Below are 26,352 nucleotides of genomic sequence, written 5' to 3' on the forward strand. Positions count from 1 at the left end.
AATACACGTTTCTGCAGCACTTGATCAGTGTTCCTCTGGAGCTTCCCGTTTGATTACTGTGTTCTCTAGATTCTGAGGCAAGCGTGCTATCAACTGCGCCACAACTAATGTAGACTCTTGCAGAGATTACGAATACCTTTACTTGATGTCTGCTTTTACATAGATTGTCAAATTTATGGAACAGTTACACATGGGGTCTAATTACATATTTTCTTCTGCAGGGAAGATTGTAGGACATTCCATCTGTACTTTCATATGCATCCTTTTTTATTGGGCCAGATCATTCTGGATATGGTTTGCTGGCTGGAATCACAGGCTATGGACTTCACTGGGCAATACTGAAAGGGTCTGCTGAATACTTACAGAATTTTCCGTTTTATTTAAGGAGCTTTTTTTCTCATTTAGGATGCTTGCTAGCATATCATGGCAGCCAAGTTGGCATTGTGGTTACGTCTGTGAGGATTTTGAAAGGGAACAGAAGGGAGTTACAATACTACTGTACTGACCGAAAAATGGAACATTTATTCAGTGAGACATTCAGAGAATTCAATAATATATATTCACATTACACAGGCATTAGAAAAGTCATGTTAAAAAGATATTCATTAAAGCTACTGGTACATTTCTTTTGTTTATTTCAGAGTTTCTCCCAATTTATAATGCCAGTTCTGTATTCTGTAGATGATGTGGATGGACCAAATGAAGTAAATATTCAGGCATGAATGGACAAAGTACAGGAAGTGATAGGTCTGCTTCTTTCCTGTTGCTGATCTTCATTGCTGATCTTGCTAAAGGCACTTAAATATTTCCTTCAAAGATTTTGAAACCTAGAGTGAGAAAATGCCAGGCTAATAAAGAAAAATGAACATGGTACAATTTTCAAGTATCAGTGGCTGGACTATTAACAACATGCTAAACATGATATTTTGCTGAAGTTCAAATACAAGATAAAATCCCAGCATCTGCGTGATTTCTTCAAAAGTCTTGTAAAAAAAAAAAGTGACTTAATATTGATTCTATAGGGTATCACTGGAAAGGGTCATCCACATTTTCCGGTTAGGTAGGAAACTGGCAGCTGCCTTACAGAAGCCCTTTCAAATGCAGACCTCTACAGAGAGAAAAAAACAAATCTGCAAATTCATGCTTGTATATGTATATGGAGATCAGATTCCATCCTGATTGGATTGTAATGAGATAAACTCTGCAATTAGTATTAAGGGTCTACAAATAGCTGATTCATTATGCCTGTGCTATGATTTGCAAAGTAGTAACTAGGATATGCAGCTTGTAATAACAGATGCAGTAAGTTGTGTACAAGCCTGTCAGTCTGTAGCACTCAATGAAACTGTTGAAGACATAGGACTTACAAATGCTAAAGACTGAGAACCTCCAACATGAAGAAGCTTTACTAACTGCAATGTAACCACTCAGTATTTACTGTTACAACACACACAAAATGCTCGAGGAGCTCAGTGCGTCAGGCAGCACCAATGGAGAGGAATAAACAGTTGACATTTCTGGTTGAGAGCCATCATCAAGACTCATGAGTTCTTCCTACATTTTGTGTGTGCTGATTATGATTTTCAGTATGTGCAGAATAGTGCATTTATAGACAATAGACAATAGGTGCAGAAGTAGACCATTCGGCCCTTCGAGCCTGCACCGCCATTTTGAGATCATGGCTGATCAATTCCTATCAATACCCGGTTCCTGCCTTGTCCCCATATCCCTTGATTCCCCTATCCATAAGATACCTATCTAGCTCCTTCTTGAAAGCATCCAGAGAATTGGCCTCCACTACCTTCCGAGGCAGTGCATTCCAGACCCCCACAACTCTCTGGGAGAAGAAGTTTTTCCTTAACTCCGTCCTAAATGACCTACCCCTTATTCTCAAACCATGCCCTCTGGTACTGGAGTCTCCCAGCATCTGGAACATATTTCCTGCCTCTATCTTGTCCAATCCCTTAATAATCTTATATGTTTCAATCAGATCCCCTCTCAATCTCCTTAATTCCAGTGTGTACAAGCCTAGTCTCTCTAACCTCTCTGCGTAAGACAGTCCAGACATCCCAGGAATTAACCTCGTGAATCTACGCTGCACTTCCTCTACAGCCAGGATGTCCTTCCTTAACACTGGAGACCAAAACTGTACACAATACTTTAGGTGTGGTCTCACCAGGGCTCTGTACAAATGCAAGAGGATTTCCTTGCTCTTGTACTCAATTCCCTTTGTAATAAAGGCCAACATTCCATTAGCCTTCTTCACTGCCTGCTGCACTTGCTCATTCACCTTCAGTGTCTGATGAACAAGGACTCCGAGATCTCTTTGTATTTCTCCCTTACCCAACTCTGCACCGTTCAGATAATAATCTGCCTTCCTGTTCTTACTCCCAAAGTGGATAACCTCACACTTATTCACATTAAACACCATCTGCCAAGTATCTGCCCACTCACCCAGCCTATCCAAGTCACCCTGAATTCTCCTAACATCCTCATCACATGTCACACTGCCACCCAGCTTAGTATCATCAGCAAATTTGCTGATGTTATTTTCTATGCCTTCATCCAAATCGTTAACGTAAATGGTTATCAGCTGTGGTCCCAATACCGAGCCCTGTGGCACCCCACTAGTCACCACCTGCCATTCCGAGAAACACCCATTCACCGCTACCCTTTGCTTTCTATCTGCCAACCAGTTTTCTATCCATGTCAATGCCTTCCTTTAGTGCTGCTGGGGCACAGCACTGGTGACCTGGATTGGATCCCAGCTTCAGGTGGTGTCAGGGTGGAATTTTCCCATTCTCCAATTGAGTGAACAGGTTACTCAGCCTTCCTCCTATATCCCAAAGATGTGAAGGAATTTTCACTAGCTGAGAAAATCCTTCTTTAATATAGTTGGGTGGCAGGATAATCAGTAGGGTATGTGAGGGAGAATAAATTACAGCAAGGTATTTGTGAGAATGGGACGCATGGGGATGTTCTGAGACCCTTTGAAAGGAAATGTAAAAAATTACTGTCTGCTTTTGATTTCAACATTACCAACAAGATATGATGGAGCAGATATGACCTACACCTACATCTGCTTCTTACACACACTGGGCTACATAAGATAAAAAAGCAGGTGGAGGTGATATCTGCTCCACCAGTCAATAAGATCGTGGCTGATCTTTACCCTCAGTGCCACATTCCTGCAGTAACCCACTATCCCCTGATTCATGTAATATATGTGCTATCAATACCTTGCGGGAGATCTTCACTGAAGAGGTTGAGCAAGCTATAAACTTTGGCTACAAGAATTGGGGAGAACCTGGTTGCCTAGTGACACAAAATGCTGAGTGTCTGGACTGGAAAACCAAAGTTTCTATTTTAGATCAGGGAGGTGGTGCTAAGTTGTGTAACAGCTGAAAAGCATTTTCACCATTTTCCGTACCACATCATAAATGTACTGTGCCAGCTATTATTAGATGTTTAACTCGAATGGCAGATTTTGTAACCCAGTCAAGGTTTACATATATACAGATATAAGTATGCAGAGATTATAACAGGGCAACCTCACATCTTTCCTATTGTGTTGGCTCTATTTACATGTTTCTTTCTTCTGTTGTAATTGGAAATGAAAATTGGAAAGTCAGGAACAAGAGAAAATCTGCAGGTGCTGGAAATCCAAGCAACACACACCAAATGCTGGAGGAAATGGTTGCCACAAGAGGACACAGGTTTAAGGTGCTGGGGAGTAGGTACAGAGGAGATGTCAGTGGTAAGTTTTTTATGCAGAGAGTGGTGAGTGCGTGGAATGGGCTGCCGGCAACGGTGGTGGAGGTGGATACGATAGGGTCTTTTAAGAGACTTTTGGATAGGTACATAGAGCTTAGAAAAATAGAGGGCTATGGGTAAGCCTAGTAATTTCTAAGGTAGGGACATGTTCGGCACAACTTTTTGGGCCGAAGGGCCTGTATTGTGCTGTCGGTTTTCTATGTTCTGTGTTCAATGTTTCTATGTTCTATATCTGACTGCCCAAAGAATTTCATCTCCATCTTATATTAGCCTCACCGTGTTGGCTTGGAAACTATATTCCAAACTGGTGTGTGTACAAACTCGGTGAAGACCACGGCAACAAAGCAGCATCACTGCCCTGCCTCCTTTCAATCTCTCTCACCACAATTCTGCACTTTTCCTCCAGTAAACTTTAAGAAGGAGTGAAGCTAATCTTTAGAGCAATCAATTTGCACTCCAGAACCAAAGTTGCTCAAAGCTTAATGTTCAAGCTGCAGGGGCTGGAGTGGATCCTGGGCAAGGATGGCACTGTTTTAACTTGATGTAAATTTTGATGTAGATTTCCACCATCTGCCAATCTGTGTAACTTCGCTCTCCAACAAAATGTATTCTCAGCAATACCCTGGAATGAGTTGAATGCTGGCTCTCTGTGAAGCCAAGTTTCATCATTGTCTTCAATATGCCAGCACAGCCACTGGTTTACTGAGAAAAAGCATGTCTGAAGTTAAGACCTCAGATCTGGCACAGAAGTCATAACGTATCAGGCAGCAATAATCCTGCTGTGCTTCTGAGACTTGATCTGCTGATATCGGTGTCCTACAAGGCAATGGAAAGATGCAATCAAAGTTTTCTGCAAAATCTTTGAACTTTCACTCAAAGAATACGAGGGCTGATTGATAAGTTCATGGCCCAAGGTAGAAGGAGTCCATTTTAGAAAACCTAGCACATTTATTTTTCCTATATTTACACACTTAGTCCAGTGGTCATGGAGCATACAGATTCCTTCTCTGAAGAAGTCGGCATCTTGGACCTCCAGAAGTGGTCCATAGCATGGGGTGATTGATAAGTTCGTGGCCTAAAGTAGAAGGAGATGTGTTATTAACTTCAAACTTCCTGCATTTTCACGCAAAGCGTGGAACTGCACGTGCATGTAACGAGAGCTGTATAACTCACCTCCTTCTATCTTAGGCCATGAACTTATCAATCATCCCTCGCAAGTGAAACAACATCCATGATCTCTCCTAGGCCGGCTTCCCCAGAACAGAGGACCTTATTATATTTGGTCAGCAAGATTGGGCAGGTTATTCACATGGCTGACCTCAGTCCCCCCAACACTCTATTCTTAGTTCTGTCACATGAGATTACCAGGTAGACAAGAGATTCAAGAATGTGTTGAAAGCATCCTCAAAATAGTGTAACATTTCCACTGTTACTTAGAAATCTTTGGCCCATGATCATGTACAGTAGAGATGGAGCATTTTGATAGTACTGGGAACCTCAAGGGCATGGCCTGGGGCCACACACAAGCCCTGTGTGAATGGCAGAAGAAGAACGTCATCCATGAACCAGCCACCCATAAATTAGGGGGGTTGCTGGGTGGCATGTCCTGAAGGGCTGGAAAGGTCTGTTCTGCACAGTGTCTCAATGAAAAAATAAATAAGGGACTGAGAAATAAAACTATCATTTGTAATGCGGACATACTACTGGTACAGTTATTCAAACAGTTTGGCCATTGTAAATTTGCACAGTTATGCAGTATGGGAAAGTGAAGTTAACACCAGAAATTAACATTACAAATTAACATCATATACAAGAGTATTGGTAAGTACAGGGCAGATGTTAAGCTGAGTGGAGTTGACAAAAAGTGTGGGAGATGCAAAGGGCATCTCCTTTCCTACAAACGTCAGGATATCACAGACACACAGGCCATATTCTAATGTCCAATTAAATTTAGGATGAAGTATTTCCCAACATCATTCGGTATTGCAGTCTACACGTTTTTGAATATTTGTTATTCTGGTGCTTCTGTGAACCTGTTTTACAGTTTTATTTTACAGGTAAAGAAGAACATTTTTTTTGTCCATGTAGATTCATCGGCATTTTTCTGATTGTAATTTCCTGTTTCCATTTAATCATGCTATTGTACCTCCTAACTTCGTATTTTCTGTGAACGTGTGTATACAATTCTAGAGAATTTTAGGACCTGCGATGCCTTTAAGAAATGATGAATAATAGTGATTAATCCCCATGTTACGCAGGACCTCAGTATAATCGGAACCACCCCGGTAAACATACAAGAAACTTTGGGCATAAGATGCCCAGAAGTCTTTGACAAAATTCCATGTTTCCATTTCATCATGTCATTATGCCTCCTAACCTTGTACTTTCTGTAAACGTGAGTATACAATTCTCTACATTTTTGGACTATGCGTTGCCTTTAAGAAATCATGAATAACAGTGGTTAATCCCCATGTTACGCAGGACCTCAGCATAATCAGGGAACCACCCCTGTAAACATACAAGAAACTTCGGGCACGAGATGCCCAGAAGTTTTTGACGAAATTCCAAAGGTTAATTTTCTCATGTCTGATCTCAGCCTGTATATTTGCAATCATGGCACTGAGTGGATATAAAATAAAACACACCATCATTCCATTGAAGCTTCCAGAGACAAATGCAGAAATCCCACTGGGAACGTCTTTATCCAAGAGCAAATTCTTAATTGGATCTTTGAAAGAGAAATAAAGTGTGCAGCCTATGCCATTCCTCAATACAATGGGGATGAAGCCTTGGTAGTACCCAAGTTGTAACTTATCCTTAAAAATATAGGAATTAAACAACTTTAGGATACTTTGGATATTAGGAAGTTTTGCATCTTTCCTGTGGTCTTGAAGAATATTTTGGACACGTTCAAATGGAGTCAACACTAGGGCTTCCATAGTTCCAGATAATGATCCTGCAATGAAGTGATGGTACATAGTTACATTCTTAGGATTCATGCTCCCAATGATGCTGTCGTAGGTGCCAAACAACAATGAGCCTTGGATTGTTTTAGCTAGAAGAGGTGGGAGAATTCCTCTGTAAAATCTGAGGAAACCTTCTTGACGGAGTTGAGCAAAAGCTTTTCGGATAATGAAACCATGAATTTGCTGCCGAAAAATTGTCTTGTGGATTGGGAATGTCAGAACAGTAGCAAGACAGCTAGAGGTTGCTCCAATTCCACAGTTCCTTAGTGAGGTTAGCACTGAACTGGTGGCTGAAGCATCAGGGTTCTCTTGCATTTTTACTTCTGTAACAAACAAACAAATTTTTTGATGCACAAATGTTTACAACATACCAGCTTTACTTCATACATATTGTACTCTAGAATATAAAAACTAAACAATATATTAATAGAAACATAGAAAACCTACAGCACAATACAGGACCTTTGGCTCACAAAGTTGTGCTGAACATGACCTTACCTTAGAAATTACCTAGGGTTACCCTTAGCCCTCTATTTTTCTGAGCTCCATGCACCTGTCCAGGAGTCTCTCAAATGACCCTATCGTATCCGCCTCCACCACTGTTGCCGGTAGCCCATAGCCACTCTCTGCGTAAAAATACTTAGCCCCAACATCTCCTCTGTACCTACTTCAAGCACCTTAGAACTGTGCCCTCTCGTGCTAGCCATTGTAGCCCTGGGGAAAAGCCTCTGACTATCCACACAATCAATGCCTCTCATCATCTTATACACCTCTATCAGGTCACCTCTCATCCTTCGTTGCTCCAAGGAGAAAAGGCTGTGTTCACTCAACCTATTCTCATAAGGCATGCTCCCCAATCCAGGCAACATCCTTGTAAATCTCCTCTGCACCCTTTCTATGTTTTCCACATCCTTCCTATAGTGAGGTGACCAGAAGTGAGCCCAATACTCCATGTGGGGTCTGACCAGGGTCCTATAAAGCTGCAAACATTACCTCTTAGCTCCTAAACTCAATCCCACCATTGATAAAGGCCAATGCACAGTATGATTTCTTAACCACAGAGTCAACCTATGCAACAGCTTTGAGTGTCCTATGGACTCGGACCCCAAGATCCCTCTGATCTTCCACACTTCCAAGAGTCTTACCATTAATACTATATTCTGTCATCATATTTGACCTACCAAAATGAACCACTTCACACTTATCTGGGTTGAACTCCATCTGCCACTTCTCAGTCCAGTTTTGCATCCTATCAATGTCTCGCTGTAACTTCTGACAGCCCTCCACACAATCCACAACACCTCTAACCTTTGTGTCATCAGCAAATTTACTAACCCATCCCTCCACTTCCTCATCCAGGTCATTTATAAAAATCATGAAGAGTAGGGGTCTCAAAACAGATCCCTGAGGCACACCAGTGGTGACCGACCTCCATGCTGAAAATGACCTGTCGACAACCACTCTTTGCCTTCTCTGAGCAAGCCAGTTCTGGATCTACAAAGCAATGTCCCCTTGGATCCCATGCCTCCTTACTTTCTTGATAAGCCTTGCATAAATCTTGTCAAATGCCTTGCTGAAATCCATATACATTTGTAAATGTTTTACTTGTTTTACATTTCTTATCAAGTCACATTTTCTGCTAATTAGCATCTTCCTATAGAAATTTGTTTACATAACCAAATTTCTTGCAGTTTGACTTGATATAAAAAGAATGAAATTTGCTCTAAACAAATTTAATTTTAAAAAAAAGTTAATTCATAAATGCATTGACCTAGTGGCAAAATTCACCAATTTACAGCAAACACTGGATATCACTTGAGCCACATTTTTAGTTCTTAGCGCAGTTTAGACCAGATGTCTGCTTCCCATAGCAACTATATAAAAACAGGTCTTTTCCTTCTTCCGAGCAATCCATTGGGATTTAAGATGATTTACTCCTCCTCTGGTCTTGTGGGCTCTCAGAGCATTGCTAATGGGAGCAGCAGACAACTAGATCAATCCCCTCTCTGGGATCTTATACGCTATTTTAATTTAACTCTCCTTGGTGTTTCCTTGGCATTTCTCTAGTGTTAAAGAAACACACTTTAGTCAGCCACTGTAGTCTCAGCTTTAGTTCTTCAGCTTCATTCCAAGCAACAGCCCAGGCACCATTGTCACATATATTTCTGATTAAGGTCCAGTAAACTGGTTTTCACTATTGCATGCCTTTAACTGATATAAAATTAATTGTGATATATTTTTAAATTAGGTTGACATGTGAATTGTAAACTGTAGATGGCAGTCTTCCCATGCAGTGGATGGATTGTGCTTTGACACTTGTTACATGAATGAACACTGGAGACCCAGAGTGCAATGGTAGTAGAAATTAATGAACATAACAAAAGAAACGAGTAAGAATACAAATTTACATTGAGATCAAACCTGGATGATCCATCACTTCTCGCTCTCCTCCCTATCTCTTGACTTGCTTATTGAAAGGAATAAAGAGTTGATGATTTGTGCCGAGACCTTTCATCATGGCTGATGATAGGTCTCAGCCCAAACATCGACTCTTTATTCTGCCTGAATCATCGAGTTTCTCCAGCAAATTTTGTGTGTTACTTTGGATTTCCAACATCTGCAAAATCTCTTGTGCCTTGATTCCCTTGAGGTGCTCATGTCTAGCAATCTCTATCTTGATTACCATAAGTCCATTAAGCATCGGAGCAGAATTAGGCCATTCGGCCCATCAATTTGCTTGCCATTCCAGTGTGGCTGACTACTATCCTTAACAATCTCATTCTCCTGCTTTCTCCTCATAATGTTTGACCCCTGACTAATTAAGAACCTAATTACATTTCAATAACGCCACCTCCACAGGTCTCTGAGATAGAGAATCTCAATGATTCACAAAGCTCTGAGAAATTTGCTGTCATCATTGTCTCTTATGGGTTGTCTGTTCCAAAGTTATGCTTCTTAGTTCTACATACCCCCAACAGGGGAAACATCTTCACAACATCTGCCCTGTTGATTCTCCTCAGAATATTACGTCTCTCATTCTTCAAAACTTCATTGAATGCAAACTCCAACCTTTCTTCAGATGTAAAAATAAGAACATAAGAAATAGGAACAGGAGTAGGCCATCTGTCACAGCAAGCCTGCTCTGCCATTCAATAAGATCATGGCTGATCTATCCGTAAACTCAGCTCCATTTACCTCCCTTTTCTCCATAACCCTCAATTCCCCTACTATGTAAAAATCTATCTAACTGTACCTTAAATATATTAGGTGAAGAAGCCTCAACTGCTTCCCTGGGCAGAGAATTCCAGATTCACCACTCTCTGGGAAAAACAGTTTCTCCTCATCTCCATCCTAAATCTTCTCCCCTGAATCTTGAGGCAATGTCCCCTAGTTCTAGTCTCACCTACCAATGGAAACAACTTTCCTACTTCTATCTTATCTATTCCTTTCAAAATTTTGTATGTTTCTATAAGATCCCCTCTCATTCTTCTGAACTCCAGAGAGTATAGTCCCAGGTGACTCAATCTCTCCTCATAGGTTAATCCCTTCATCTCTGGAATCAATCTGGTGAACGTCCTCTGCACTGCCTCCAAAGCCAGCATATCCTTCCTCAAGTATGGAGACCAGAACTGCACACAGTTCTCCACAGTACACAGTACATCATTGCTGATGACACCACAATTGTAGGCCGTATCTTGGGTAATGATGAGTCTGAGTACAGAGAGGAAATTAAGAACCTGGTGGCATGGTGCGAAGACAATAACCTATCCCTCAATGTCAGCAAGACGACGGAATTGGTTGTTGACTTCAGAAGGGAAAGCGGACCGCACGACCCCATCTACATCAGTGGTGCGCAGGTGGAACAGGTCAAAAGCTTTAAGTTCCTCGGGGTGAATATCACAAATGACCTGACTTGGTCTAACCAAGCAGAGTCCACTGCCAAGAAGGCCCACCAGCGCCTTTACTTCCTGAGAAAACTGAAGAAATTTGGCCCGTCCCCTAAAACCCTCACTAACTTTTATAAATGCACCATCGAAAGCATTCTTCTCGGGTGCATCACAACCTGGTATGGAAGTTGTCCTGTCCAAGACCGGAAGAAGCTGCAGAAGATCATGAACATAGCCCAGCACATCACACAAACCAATCTTCATCGGACTCACATTACACTGCACGCTGTCGGAGTAGTGCTGTCAGGATAATCAAGGACACAACCCACCCAGCTAACAAACTTTTTGTCCCTCTTCCCTCCGGGAGAAGGTTCAGGAGCTTGAAGATTCGTATGGCCAGATTTGGGAACAGCTTCTTTCCAACTGTGATAAGACTACTGAACAGATCCCGACTCGGATCTGGGCCGTACCTTCCAAATATCCGGACCTGACTTGCACTACCTTACTTTCCCTTTTCTATTTTCTAATTATGATTTATAATTTAAATTTTTATTATATTTACTTCGATTTGTACTTCAGGGAGCGTGAAGCGCAGAATCAAATATCGCTGTGATGATTGTATGCTCTAGTATCAATTGTTTGGTGACAATAAAAGTAAAGATGTGGCCTCACCAGTACCCTGTATAGTTACAGCTTGACCTCCCTGCTCTTGAATTCAATCCCTCTAGCAATGAAGGCCAACATTCCGTTTGCCTTCTTAATAACCTGTTGTACCTGCAAGCCAACTTTTTGCAATTCATACACAAGCACTCCCAAGCCCCTCTGCACAACAGCATGTTGCAATCTTTCACCATTTAAATAATAATCTGTTCTTCTATTATTCCTTCCAAAGTGAATGATCTCGCATTTACCAATGTTGTATTCCATCTGCCAGTCCTTGGCCCACTCACTTAACCTATCTATATCCCTCTGCAGACTCTTCACATCCATTGTACAATCTGCTTTTCCACTCAGTTTAGTGTCATCAGCAAATTTTGCTATGCTACACTCAGCCCCCTCTTCCAAATCATCAATATAAATTGTAAATAGCTGCGGGCCCAGCACCGACCCCTGCGGCACCCCACTCACCACTGACTGCCAATCTGAGAAACACCCATTTATACCAATTCTCTGCCTTCTATTAATTAACCAATCCACTATCCAAGCCAATACACTTCCTCTGACTCCATGCATCTGTATCTTATTTATAAGTCTCTTGTGCCGCACCTTATCGAATGCCTTCTGGAAATCCAAGTATACGACATCCACCTGTTCCCCTCTTTCCACTGTACTCATTATGTCAAACAGGACCTGCTCTTTCTGAATCCATGCTGCGTCTGTCTAATGGAACCACTGCTTTCTAAGTGTTTTGCTATTTCTTCCTTAATGACAGCTTCAAGCATTTTCCCACCTACAGATGTTAAGCTAACTGGCCTAAAGTTGCCTGTTTTTTGCCTACGTCCTTTTTAAAAAAGTGGTGTGACATTTGCTGTCTTCCAATCTGCCAGGACCTGCCCAGAGTCTAGAGAGTTTTGGTAAATGATTACCAATGTGTCTACTATAACCTCCGCCAATTCTCTCAGCACCCTGAGATACATCCCATCAGGATCAGAGGACTTATCTACCTTCAGGCCCTCTAGTTTGCTCATCACTATCTCTTTAGTGGCAGTGATTTTAATCGAGGTCCTCACCCCCCATTTCGTCCATCATTCTTTGGCATATTAGACATGTCCTCCACCGAGAAGACCGACAAAATAGAGTCGTTCAATGCCTCAGCCATTTCCTTATCACCCAAAATCAATTTCCCCTTCTCGTCTTCCAAGGGACCTACATTGACTTTAGCCACCCTCTTCCACTTCACTTATTTATAAAAACTTTTGCTATCTGTTTTTATGCTATTTTGTGCTAATTTACTTTCATACTCTATCTTCCCTTTCCTTATTTCTTGTTTAGCTGTTCTTTGTTGTTTTTTAAAGTTTTCCCAATCCTCCAGTCTCCCACTACTCTTTGTAACTTTTACACATGAGCTTTTAATTTGATACTATCTTTTATTTCTTTAGGCTGGCTCTCCCCACACTTGCTGTCCTTACTTTTGACTGGAATATACTTTTGTTGAGCACTATGAAAAATCTCTTTGAAAGTATTCCACTTTTCCTCAACTGTCCTACCAAATAGCCTGTGCTCCCAATCCACATTAGCCAACTCCTCCCTCATCCCGTTGTAGTCTCCCTTGTTCAAGCATAATACACTAGTTTTAGATTTAACTATTTTATCCTCCATCTGTATGTGAAATTCAATCACACTATGATCACTCTTTCCAAGAGGATCCCTGACTACAAGATCTTTAATCTTACCTGTCTCATTGCACAGGACTAGATCTAAGATAGCATTTTCCCTTGTAGGCTCACGAACATGCTACTCAAGAAAACCATCATGGACGCATTCTATGAAGTCCTCCTCAAGACCAACCTGATTCACCCAATCCATGTGGAAGTTAAAATCCCCCATGAGAACTGCCGTTCTGTTCTTACAAGCCTCAGTTACTTCTTGGTTAATCGCCTCTGCTACTGCAATATTTTTATTAGGTGGCCTATGGACAACTCCCACCAGTGATTTTTTTTCCCTTTACTATTCTTAATCTCTACCCAGATGGATTCAACATTCTGCTCCATAGATGTTATATCGTCTCTCACAATTGCCCTTATCTCATCCTTAATTAAGATCACCACCCCACCTCCTCTGTCTTCCTAAACAACTTCATTCCATGAACAAACCCGGTGAAACTTCACAGCACTACCTCCAAAGTGGCAAATGGCACTCGATTTTGTGTACATCATCATTAACCTGTTGTAAGGTGGTCTATGGATTAGTTTGTATGTGTATAGTTGAGGTAAAATATTAACTGCGTAATGTAATAGTAGTACATCCCTTACATAGATGCTAAGGCAGAGGAACTTTGGATGACCCAAGAGGTCTTAAGTCAGACAGAAAAAGGAAGCAGATGTACAATTTAGGAAGCTAAATCAAATGTTGTGGACTGTAAAGACAGAACGAAAGTGCTGAAGCAGGTGATTAGGAAGAGAAAAAAGAGCCCTGAATGTCTTTAGTGTGCATGGTCAAGGATAGTCAATGCATTTTTAATTTATTATTAAGAAGAAGAGTATAACTCAGGAGAAGATAGATCCACTCAAGGATAAAAGAGTGAATATTTGCTTGGAGTCACAGCAAGTAGCTGAAGTACTAAATGAGTATTTTGTATCGCTACTTACTGAGGAGAATTAATTTAAGAATAGTGAAAAAAAAAGAATGGGGCATACTAATGTGTTGGAACACTTTGCGATTAAGGAAAAATACTGCTGGGTCTTCTGACAAGCATTCAGGTGGATAAATCTCTAGAGTCTGATGGCAAATATCCCAAAATATTGGAAGAAGCAAGTGAGGAAATTACTAGAATTTTGCCAAGAATCTTTGAGTCCTCTCTAGCTACAGGTGAGGTCCCAGAGGAATGAAGTGTAGCAGATGTTGGTCCTTTGTTCAATAACCCTGGTAATTATAGACCAGTGCACCTCATGTAATTGGTAGGGAAGCTATTGGGGAGGATGCAGAGGGATAGAATTTATGCACATTTGATACAGTATGGTCCACTTGCGTACAGTCAAAATAATTTTGTGTGGGTCAGGTAATGCTTTACAAACTTTTTTGCTTTTTTTAGGAGGTGACAAATGTGTTTAAAGAGGGCAAAGCAGTGGACTTCAGTAAAGCATTTGGTAGGTTTCCTTATGGTGGGTTGATTCAGAAGATATATGGAATCCCAGGTGAACTGAAAGTTTGGATTTGGAACCGGTTTGCCAGTAGAAGACAGAATAGGAGTGAAAGGCTATTAATCTGGCTGGAGGTCTGTGACTAGTGATGTTCCACAAGGTTTGGTTCTGGGACCTCTGTAGTTTGTAATGCATATCAATGATTGGGATGAAAAGGTAGATGGGTGGCTTCACAGGTTTGTGGTTAATACCAAGATGGAGTTGTGGATGGTGAAAGGAGTATCAAAGAATATAGTGAGATGTAGATCAAATACAGATATGGGCAAAGAAATAGCAGACCGAGTTTAAAAAGTTAATTCAGCTATTTAAAAAAACTTTAGTTAGACCACATTTGGAGTATTGTGTGCAGTTCTGGTTGCCCCATTATAGGAAAGATGTGTAGAAGGGGGTAAGCAGCAGAAGAGTTTTACTGAGATGCTGCCTGAATTAGTGGGTATGAGCTATAGGAAAAGGTTGCACAAATATGGACCTAGAGTATCAGAGGCTGAGGGGAGACATGATAGTGGTCTATATTGATTATGAGAGGCATAGGTAGGTAGACAGTCAGAATCTTTTCCCCAGGGTAGAATGTCAAACAACAGAAGGCATGTTTTTAAGGTTAGAGGGAGAGAGTATAAAGGTGACATGAGGGTAAGTATTTTTTAATGCAGAAAGTGATGGGTGCCTGGAAAGAGTTGCCAGGGATAAAAGTAGAAGCAAGCAGTTTGGTGGAACTTGAATAGACAAATGAATATGAAGGAAATGGCCAGATATGGTTGATAGAGAGGAAGAGGTCATTTAGTATAAAGTGGCATCAAGATCAGCACAAATTCATGGCTGAATGGGCTGTTCAGTGCTACTCTGTTCTGTCAAGCTATGGAAATAAAGAAGAAAATCATTAAAAAAAACAGAAGGATGTTGAAGCAACTTCTAAAAGGTACGGCTTTTTGTCTTAGTGCTACATCTTCTCAAGAGAAATAAATTAAACACACCATGGTGACTAGTATAAGGATAAGGGAAAAGGAAACCTTGTTATCTGATCCGGTGCCTTCAGTGAGGCTTAGCAGAAAGCATTGTTTAACAGAACACACACCAAGACTACCAAAGTAGAGCCTTAAAAGGGAAGATTCATGCCGCTATATTTAGTCAAGGAGCTATCAGTTGGGATCCTTGTTCATTTGTGATTGGTTTTGGATGATGATGTAAAAAGATGATTTTTGATTTCTTGATTTCTTGATTTTTGATACCTGGAATGAAGGATACAATCCAGGCAGCTAATTGAGAGCTCTTTGAGATGGATACTTCATGCCATAACTTAAGCAGAAGACCAAAAAGATGATTGTCCACATATGATACTGAGACATCCTGTGGACTACTGTTTGAAATACTGATGTATCATGAGGGAATTGACATATCTGTTACAGGTGCAAGAATAGGTCTGTCAGCCCCTCGAGTCTGCTTCTCCATTCATAAAGTCACTGCTGATCCAACATCAGTCAACACCACCTTCCCACTCCCCACCCATACTCCTTGACATCTTTGTAGTTTCATACTCTGCACTTCTACATCTGTCTAGGGTGCAGAGTTCCAATGATCTGTGACTCTTTGAGAGAAAAAAAATCCTCATCTTTCTGAATTGGGGAAGTTATTCTGAATCGTCTCATCAACCATTTGTCAATCCCCACCCCCAACCCCAAACCTTACACGTTTCATTAAGATCACCTCTCATTCTTCTAAACTCAAAAGAGTATAGGCCAAACCTACCTAATCTTGTACATGTACCCCTTCTTCAAGAATTAAACTAGAGGATTCTACTCTGCTCCATTTCCAATGGAAGGACACCTTAAAATGTAGATCAAGAGTATTCTGTTTTGTTTCTCATTTAGTACCTTATAAAGTTGCATTAAAACTCATTGAAATTAAGACCACTATGCCATTAATCTTCCTAATTACTTGCTGTACCACAATATTTTGTAGTTTCACTCCTTTTAAATATAATTTTATTTTCATTCTTCCTTCCAAAACTGATAACCTCATATTTCTCTGCATTGCACTCCATCTATCAATCCCTTGTCAACACACATGGTCTATCTTATACCCTGGAGTCTTTGCATTCTCCTCATTGATTTCTACCCAAATTATCATCATTTTCCACAGCTATATAACTAGTTCTTTGTGAAGTAGTTAAACTGTTCTATTCCTAAACACTTTTGATCATCTTTGGGAAAGTTAACATCTTACAGTGGCATACTAGTCAAGTGGGCTTTGTATCCTGGATTGTATGAAGCTTTGGGTATTTTAAAAGCTGCTCTCATCCAAGGATGGGGAACATATTCCATATCATACACAAGCCTGATAATTAATGAAGTGGTTTTACAAGGAATCAAGCGGTGAATTTTTCACCAAAGGGTACTTGATCTTGTACCCACAATACGTATGAGGGCATTCCAATTATTTTTCTTGTCAGATGAAAAGAGAAGTAATTTCATCATCCAAAGGGTATTGAATCTCAGGAATTCTTTGCTCACATTCTCAGTATCTGTATATATTTAAGATAGAAGTAGATTTTGAGATATTTAAGGAGTCATGGCATACAAGGTTGATGGAAAAATGTTTTACCAAGATAAGAGATCAGAACGGCAGTAGATATGTGGATCTAAAGGAGATAATCCTCCTATTTCTTATCTTTTTGTAAACTAAGGTGTCAGCAGGAATACAAGAGGGGAAATGAAGTGACAAAGATTAGAAGTTTGTGGTAACCCTCACAGTTTGAACATGAGTATTCATTAAAGCAGTCATCCAATCAGCGTATCCCCACTGTAGAGGAAACCACATCACGAACAGCAAATGCAGCATACTCTTATCCGACTTCTTGATTTTCATTTCATGGAAATATGATAACAACCAGTATCAAGTACGAGCCCACCGTAGACTCCCTTGTTATATTTCCTCCTTTCCTGCTTCCTGTAGGATATCGCATTCTTCCAGTTTCTCCATCTCCGTCTTTTATTTACTCTTGACAGTGGCATTCTTTTCACTCGTGTTTCTGATACCTATTTTTCTCAACCGCGGTTTCCTCTCTATCATAGCTTAACAAGGACAGGTTATCAACAATATACGTTACATTTCCTATGTCTCTGCTTCCTCTCTTTCCTCTGATTCAGAATATGGTGAGATTTCCTTTACACTCTTCTTTCACCTCACCAGCTTCCACAACCAACCAACCGTTTATCAAGTCTTCAATATGGTGCTACGACCAGATATATCCTTTTCTCCCCTTCCTTTTCAACATTTATTCAAGATCTGTTATAGCTCTAGGGTACCCCAGATCACTCTTCCATCACCATCAGAACTCATTACTCTTTCCATGGAACCACAGATTAAAAACCTGCCTTTTAGGACCTCGCCTTCCAGCTATCAAGAGTCCCAAGCGGTCTTGCCAGTAGAAACAGCAATTTGCTTGTACTTCTTTCAGTATATTATATGCTCAGTCTTCACTGACTGATAATTTGTTATACAAGAATGACACTAAGATTCAGAATCAGAATCAGAATCAGGTTTATTATCACTGGCATGTGTCATGAAATTTGTTAACTTAGTAGCAGCAGCTCAATACAATACATGGTAATATACAGAAGAAAAAAAACAAATAAATAAGTAAATCAATTACAGTATATGTATATTGAATAGATTAAAAATCATGCAAAAACAGAAATAATATATACTTAAAAAGTGAGGTAGTGTTCACAGGTTCAATGTCCATTCAGGAATTGGATGGCAGAGGGGAAGAAGCTGTTCCTGAATCGCTGAGTGTGTGCCTTCAGGCTTCTGTACCTCCTACCTGATGGTAACAGTGAGAAAAGGGCATGCCCTGGGTGCTGGAGGTCCTTAATAATGGATGCTGCCATTCTGAGACACCACTCCTTGAAGATCTCCTGGGTACTTTGTTGGCTAGTACCCAAGATGGAGTTGACTAAATTTACGACCCTCTGCAGCTTCTTTTGGTCCTGTGCAGTAGCCCCTCCATACCAGACAGTGAGCATATTTCTGCTTGTACACCCAATCCTGAATTCAGCAATTCTAGTCTCGCCCCTCTCCTTTTCGTCATTCAGTTCTTCCACCCCAATTCTACTGGTAATTTCAAATTTGATTAATTTGCTCCTTTTCTTGGGCTAGGAAAGGAAAGTTTAGTAGAGCGAACTAAAATCCCAATTAACAAAATGGTTTTCCAGAGGGTTTTAAACAGACAACATTACAAAGAGGGAATTGCAGAAGATGCAGCTTAGATATTTAAGGTACCACAGTCAATAGAGGGACAAACTCTGTGCAAGCGGGGTGTGGAGTGGTGATGCGGGAGGGAGTGGTATACAAACTGTAGCAAAGGCCGCAGAGAAACATTGTGCTTTGAGAAAAATCAGAGAGAGGTTCGAAGAGGGAATGGAATTTGACATTGCATGAAATGTTAGAGAAACAGGGAACTAATATACATGTTTGTAGGAACTTGAGTGTGTCATGGTCCGGTCCGTGAAATCCGCATTCCGATTCATGGTCTGGTCCATGTTCCTTATTCCAGGTTTTCCGGGTTTCCCCAGTTTCTGTTGAGGCAGCTGATTCTCCTTTGGGCGGGCTTCATAAATAGCTTCAGGATTCAGCATCTGGTGGCTGGATTGTTCCTGTCCAAACCCCCTGTTTGTATCCCTTCCCTTCACCTTCCTCCTGGAGCCTTGCCTCGCCTCGGCCTCTGCCTGGAGCCTCGCCTTCGCCTTTGCCTGTGTCTGGAGCCTCGCCCTATTTGGAACTGTCTGTCCATGTCCACGCCTTTGCTGCTACCTAGCGTTGGGAACTGCCTCTCCATGTCCACGTCTTTGCTAGGTAGGTCCAGCCATTTTGCCGCTACCTAGCGTTGGGAAATATCTTGTCATGTTTGGTGTTCTGTGTAATGAGTCCTGGCCCTATGTCCTGTACCCAAGGAGGGGTTCCGGCTCGGTGTTCAATGTCCCTGTCACTCCATAGGCTCTGTGTCCTCATCGTGTCCATGTGCCTCGCCCAGCACAGGAGTACCTTGCCCAGCCCGGGTGCTGGGATTCCCTCGTCCTGTGCTGGGGTTCCCTTGTCCAGGAGTCTCACGCCCAGTCCTGTTGTCCCTCCCTTGACCAAGGGTCTGGGTTCTCGTCACGTCCATGTGCCTCGCCCAGCACAGGAGTACCTTGCCCAGCCTGGTGCTATGATTTCCTTGCCTGGTTCTGGACTTTGAGCCCAAGTCAAGACCCAGATTCTGGGTCCTTGTCCAGTCTGTGGCTTGAAGTCGAAGCCCAGGCTCCTAGTTCCCAGTTCCATGTCCTGGTTCCCTATCCTAGTCAGGTCCTAGCCCAGGTCCAGAGTCCTTGTCTCGTCTGGAGCCTGTGTCAGGTCCAGTGTCCTTTCTTCCCCACTTTCCTTGATTCCTTCTCACGGCTAGTCCTGTTCCTGGTAGGTCAGTGTCTGTATCTTGCTTTTGGGTCCCTTATGACAGAATGATTGGAGGGGGTATTCAAATGCTGTTGAGATCTAGTTCAAAACAACATGTTTAACAGCTTTAGAGGAGCAATGTTACACTCTATTCTGGAGTGAAAGCATCCAAGCATTATAAAACTGAGATCAGCAAACAAATGCAATCCAAACACAGTCTGAATAGAAAGGTTTCAAAATGGCATTTTAAAATCTTGATAATGAAGGAAAATTTGGAATGGCATTGAAACTCCTGTGTGTTGAGCCATTGTTGCACAGGGAGCCCATTACATAGGGCAGCAGGTGCACTCCTTCAGGTGCCTTGCCCACCAGTGTCTGCTGATCCCATATTGGTCCCATCAGCTACCTTAGGACACACGCAAATCATTCTTAATCCAGAAGGACCAGCTAAGATATGGATTCATATTTAGATAGGTCAAAAAAATTGTAGAATACGAAGTTGTCCATTTAATAACAACTCATTAGCAACAAGGAAAAAATAACTTCTTTTGCTCCAATTTCAATGAAAAGTGCAAACGGACATTATATTCTTTCAGTTAATTAATATGTTAAGTACAAAGCAGGCCCAGAAACCATATGCATTAATGAACTATTACTGACTAGCGGCTGCATCTGTCTCCGACGAGGCCGTTGCAGGCAACAGGAGACAAAGGCGGGATGCGTTTTTGTTACGGGCAATATCTTACATTATTTGGAAATTCACTAAATTCGCAGCAACGTTAAACTGTACCTCGGGAAGCCACAAGAGAATCGTCTCACCTCTGATTTTCGAAGTAGTTAAAGCAATTACTTTACCCGGGAATTTCAGCGGTTGTCGTTCTTAATCGATGTATTTTTCGTTATTGTTAGCTATCAAGGATGTAAGATATTGCTGAGCGATGATGGTATTTTTCCGTTTCCCTCAACTTTACACGGTTCTGATCGGAGAGTAATATCCGTTCAATTGATTCGGCGAAATGGCAGCTGCGGCTGTAATTGGCTGGAGCAGCTTTAGCCCCGAAGTGACAGGGAGACAAATGAAACGAGAAGTGGAGACCGCAGATGCGCGGGGTCTCGGAAACGAGCCTCCCTCTCTGTGTCTGACCCGTCAGTGTACCAAGCACTTTCTGTTTTAACTCTCGAATGAACTGAGCTGCTGATACACCATTATTCAATATTTCTGACTCGTATCATTTAAAAAATTAGGTTCAAGATTATTGATTTCTGTGATTGGTTTCACTTCCGCGATACTTGATTTCAGTTACAGATAATCGTTAATAAAACAGTGTCAGTATCAACGGTACAGTATTAGGGTGGGCATTAATATCACTTCGAAGTGGCAGTTCCGCCGCAAAGCCTGGGAAACACCACACAAGGACATCCTGAATTGCACAACCTCCTTAACAATGCACTACTACTTTTCGTGCTGAACAGACCTGATGGACAATGGGGTGCAGAGTTAACCATTCCCAACCCCCCTTCTTAGAAACTATTGCTGTTATTATGCTGCTCATGAGAGAGAGATAAAGCCCAGGCAAGAACATTTGCTACAGATAAGAGGGGGAAAGAGACTGTGGATTAACTGTATTATGACTCTTCCTGGATTATTTACTTTCTATTACAAGGACTGTACCTTGTTCGTTAACATTCCTCAGGAGATAGCAGGAGTGGCCTGATTTGATGGACACAGTCATTCAGAGTTGATGGATAGCTGAGACCGCTATCCAGCTATCCAGTGGGGATAAAAAGACAGGTCTGGAGAGACACCCTTCAGACACATCAGTGGACACTGATTGAGTGTTGAGAACCCACAGAAAGGTGGGGGCTTCGGAGACTGAACCAGGAGATCGGTCAGTAAAACTCAGTGTTACAGCAGGGCCGGTGGGGACTTGTGTGTGTGTCCACTCATGCCAGAGTGACGAGTCCACCACAGAAGAATGGCCTAGCTGAAGACCAGAGGGGTCATAACTGAATGACCACAACGATACAACGGATTAAGAAAGCAAAGGAAGGTTTGGCTGCTGTAGCTGTTACCTCTTGCTCGCTCTCTCTCTCTCTCTCTCCAACGATTTCAACGCAACAACCATAACTACTTCAGCATTTATGAACTGAACTTTATACTTTCCTATGACAATTCATTTACCCCTAGACATCGATAGAGCTTGTTTATTATCAATTATTATTATTCCTACACTTTTAGGTTTATTACTGCTAACTTGTGTTATATGTATATTTGCATTTTTGATATTGTATTGTGTAGTTTACTAATAAACACCTTTAGTTTGGTACCACCAGACTCCAACGGATACTTCTATCTTTGCTGGTCTGACACCCAGTAACGGGGTACATAACAGTGCAAATAAAAACCGTAACTCATAAATCTTTTAATTTTCCCCTTCTCACCTTAACACTATGCCCACTAGTATTTGAAATTTCCACTCCGGGGAAATGACATCAGCTACTTCATATATGCTTCTCATAATTTTGTACACTTCTTTTGTCACAACCCCTCCCCCCCCCAGCCTATAAAATTCCAGAGAACACAATCCTAGTTTATTCAATCTCTCCTTAAAACTCAAATCCCGGCAACACCCTGTTGAACCTTTCCTGCACCCTCTCCAAATCATCCACATCTTTCCTGTAATGCAGTGACCAGAAATGGAATTGGAATTGGTTTATGGAGGTTCAGTGAAAAATTTAGTGTTGTGTTCAATCCACACAAATCATTTCAAAATGTACTAGTAGTACAGCGAGGGGTGGGGGACAGTATCAAGGCAGAATATAGTGTTACAGTTATAATTATAGTGAAAGAGTTAGACTATAATGTGCAAGGGGCAACACGAGTTGGATTGTGAGGTCGAATTCACCTATAAAGTACGAGGTCATTTCAGGATAGAAACTGTCATAGGGAAGAACAGCATTGAAATGGGCTCTTTGAGCCATCTAGTCCATGCTGAAAGCATTTAAACTGCCTACACCCATTGACCGGCACTGAAACCATAATCCTCCATACCCCTACTATCCCTGTACTTATCCAAACTACGCTTAACAGGTTGAAATCAAGCTGGCATGGACCACTTGTGCTTGCCACTCACTCCAAACTCTTACGACCCTCGGCATGAAGAGGTTTCTCCACATAGGAATAGACAAGTTAAGGATAGGAACAGACAAGTTAGGGAAACGTTTAATTGGAGTAAGGGGAAATATGAGGCTATCAGGCAGGAACTTGGAAGCATAAATTAGAAACAGATGTTCTCACAGAAACATACAGAAGAAATGTGGCAAATGTTCAGGGGATATTTGCGTGGGGTTCTGCATAGGTACGTTCCAAAGAGACAGCAAAAGGATGGTAGGGTACAGGAACCGTGGTATACAGAGGCTGTTGTAAATCTAGTCAAGAAGAAAAGAAGAGCTTAAGAAAGGTTCCAAAAACTAGGTAATGATAGAAATCTAGAAGATTATAAGGCTAGCAGGTGTTACGTACCCCGTAACTGGGTGTCTTACCAGCAAAGATAGAAGTGTCCGTTGGAGTCTGGTGATACTATTTTCAACAGTATTTATTTGTAAAAATATACAAAATAATATCAATGCGACTATACAGAGAATATACGTTAGCAATACTAAACCTAAAAGTGCGGGTATAATAATAATCAAAAATAAAACAAGCTCTATCGTTGTCTAGGGGATAATGAATTGTCAGATGGAAATATAAAGTTCAGTTCAGTTCATGCAGGCTGCGGTAGTTGTCAGTCGATGTGTTGCAATTGTTGTAGAGAGAGAGAGAGAGACGAGAGAAAGAGAGCGCACAAACAGTAACAGCTATGGTCTTTGCCAACCTTCCTTTACGATTTCGATCCATCGATGTGTCATTGTTGTGGCCATTCAAGTGTGACCCCTTCATCCTTTAGCTAGACCGTTCTTCTGTGGTGGACTCATCACCCAGGCAAGGGTGGACACACACACAAGCCCCCACTGGTCTCACTATAAACACTGTGAGTTAAAATTTACCGACCCTTCGTTCGGTCTCTGATGTCCCACACTGTCTCGTGGGTTTCTGCTGCTCACTAGCGTCTCTCCTGGTGCGTCCGAGGGGTGTCACCCCAGACCTCAATTTTATCCCCACTCACGGGGTCTCAGGTGTCAATCAGGTTTGAATGACTTAACCCATCAAACCAGCCCACTCTGGCTGTCCCCTGAGGGATTTCAATGAATAGAACAGTACCAAGTAAACAATCCTTCTCCAAAAGACAATAGCAGTAAATCTCCTCTTTTGTCAGTAGGAGACGTTCCACCTTGTGTACCTCTTAGCTGTGTGTCTCTCTCTCTCATTCTCTTTCATGAGCTGTTATCAATAACAACTGCCCTGGCAGATTTCCTTTTGTCTCTCTTACTTCCTTGTAAGCAGCATCGAAATAGCAGCGATTTGCAATTCTCCAAAAAAGGTGGGGAGCATGGGCCACTCTGCACCCTTCTGCCCATCACAGTTGTTCATCTTTCGTAACACCCCCATCCTTCTAGGAATTTTCACCAAAGGGGAAAATTAACTAATACAGAGTCTTACAGAATTACAGAATCTAACAAAATACAGAAGAGTTTTTTAACTACAGAGCAATACAGATATACATTCAACTTAGCATCTAGGTAAGCAGTCAGCGAGTACATTATCACTTCCTTTAATATGCTGTATCTTAATATCAAATTCTTGCAGCATCAGACTCCAACTTAATAACCTCCTGTTTTTATTTTTCATGTTAGCCAGGAATACCAACAGGTTGTGATCTGTATAAACAATTAAGGGTTTTTGCGCTGGACAAATGTACACTTCAAAATGTTGTATTGCCAAAATAAGTGCCAACAATTCCTTTTCCATGGTAGAGTAATTCCTCTGGTGCACATTGAACTTCCGAGAGAAATATGCTACCGGGTGTTCCACTCCATCCCCTGCTTTCTGCAATAGGACTGCCCCTGCAGCCTCATCACTTGCATCAGTCACCAGGGAGAAGGGATCTAACAAATCAGGGGCCTTTAACACAGGGTGATGGCACAGCATGGTTTTTAACTTTTCAAAAGCATTCTGACAAGAATTGCTCCATTCAAATTTTTCCTCCTTCCGTAGGAGTTTTGTAAGTGGGAGAGCAATATCCGCAAAATTTTAACAGAATTTTTGATCGTATGCCACCATGCCCAAAAACCTTCTCAGTGCCCTTTTATTGGTGGGTACAGGAACCTCAGAAAAAGCCTGTACTTTTGCTTGCACAGGAGCCAACTGCCCCTTTCCTACCACATACCCCAAGTACGTGATTGTGGCATGATCAAATTCACTCTTTGCAAGGTTCACTGTACGTTGGGCTGCAGACATTCTTTTAAACAGGTTTTCTACAGCCTCAATGTGCTCCTCCCAGGTGTCACTCCAAACTACCATGTCGTCAATATAAGCCTTGGTGTTGGTTAACACTTTTATCACTGTGTCGATCATCCTCTGGAATGTCCCTGGTGCATTTTTCATTCTGAACGGCAAAACATTGTACTCGTAAAACCCGGATGGGGTGACAAAGGCTGAAATTTCTCGAGCCCTGTCCGTTAAAGGAACGCACCAGTACCCCTTTAACAGGTCAATTTTAGTGATGTGACTTGCCTTCCCCATTTTATCAATGCAATCGTCCACCCTAGGGATAGGGTAAGCATCTGTCTGCGTGACAGCATTCACCTTTCTGTAATCGGTACAGAATCTTATGGTACCATCCAGTTTTGGGACGACCACGCAGGGAGAGGCCCACACAGAAGAGGATTCGCGGATTATACCAGCAGCTAGCATATGTTCAATCTCCTTTCCTACTAGCTGGCTCTTTTCCGAATCCATCCGATAAGGGGATTGTTTAATAGGCGGTGTCGAGGTAACAATCACATCATGCTCTGTTCCTCTACACCTCCTTGGAACATCTGGACATAAATCCGTATGCCGTTTAATGAGCTGTGTTACCTGCTCCCTCTGTTCAGGCTCTAAGTGATTGACTCTATCAGCAAGGCTTGTTAAAATAACAGAGTTCGATAATCTGGTGGGACCTATACTGATCTTTTCAAACCACTCTGGTTCCTCCTCAACACTCCTTTCTACCTCATCAGTTTTCGTGACCGCACCGACCACCGCGGGGGTCGATTCATGATAACCTTTCATCATGTTCACGTGAACCAACTGGTTCGGCTTTCGCCTATCAGGTGTTTCAATCACATAATTCAGTGAGTCTATTTTCTTAATCACTTTATACGGTCCTTGAAACCTTGCCTGTAGGGGGTTGGTAACTACAGGAAATAGGACCAAAACCTTATCGCCCACATGAAACTCTTGCTCTCTCGTTCGTTTGTCATACCATTGTTTCATTCTGGTCTGGGAGTCTTTTA

The 26,352-nt window shown here is 41.7% G+C and overlaps 1 protein-coding gene across 2 annotated transcripts; it reads right to left on the minus strand.

The window, feature by feature from the left end:
• Positions 1–439: 439 nt before the first annotated feature.
• Positions 440–20,891, minus strand: LOC140734346 (solute carrier family 25 member 53-like). Of its 2 annotated transcripts, XM_073058171.1 has the most exons (3): positions 20,734–20,891; positions 6,420–7,063; positions 440–827 (listed from the first exon to the last, which is right to left on the minus strand). In XM_073058171.1, exons 2-3 carry the CDS (start codon positions 7,053–7,055, stop codon positions 789–791), a joined length of 675 nt encoding a protein of 224 aa, XP_072914272.1. In that variant the 5' UTR covers positions 7,056–7,063; positions 20,734–20,891; the 3' UTR covers positions 440–788. The 2 variants fall into 2 exon arrangements, with proteins under 2 accessions (XP_072914272.1, XP_072914271.1); XM_073058170.1 differs by lacking the exon at positions 440–827 and having other exon boundaries at positions 2,128–7,063.
• Positions 20,892–26,352: the final 5,461 nt, after the last annotated feature.

The sequence above is a fragment of the Hemitrygon akajei genome, chromosome 10, assembly GCF_048418815.1.
Source record: "Hemitrygon akajei chromosome 10, sHemAka1.3, whole genome shotgun sequence".
Taxonomy (NCBI): Eukaryota; Metazoa; Chordata; class Chondrichthyes; order Myliobatiformes; family Dasyatidae; genus Hemitrygon; species Hemitrygon akajei.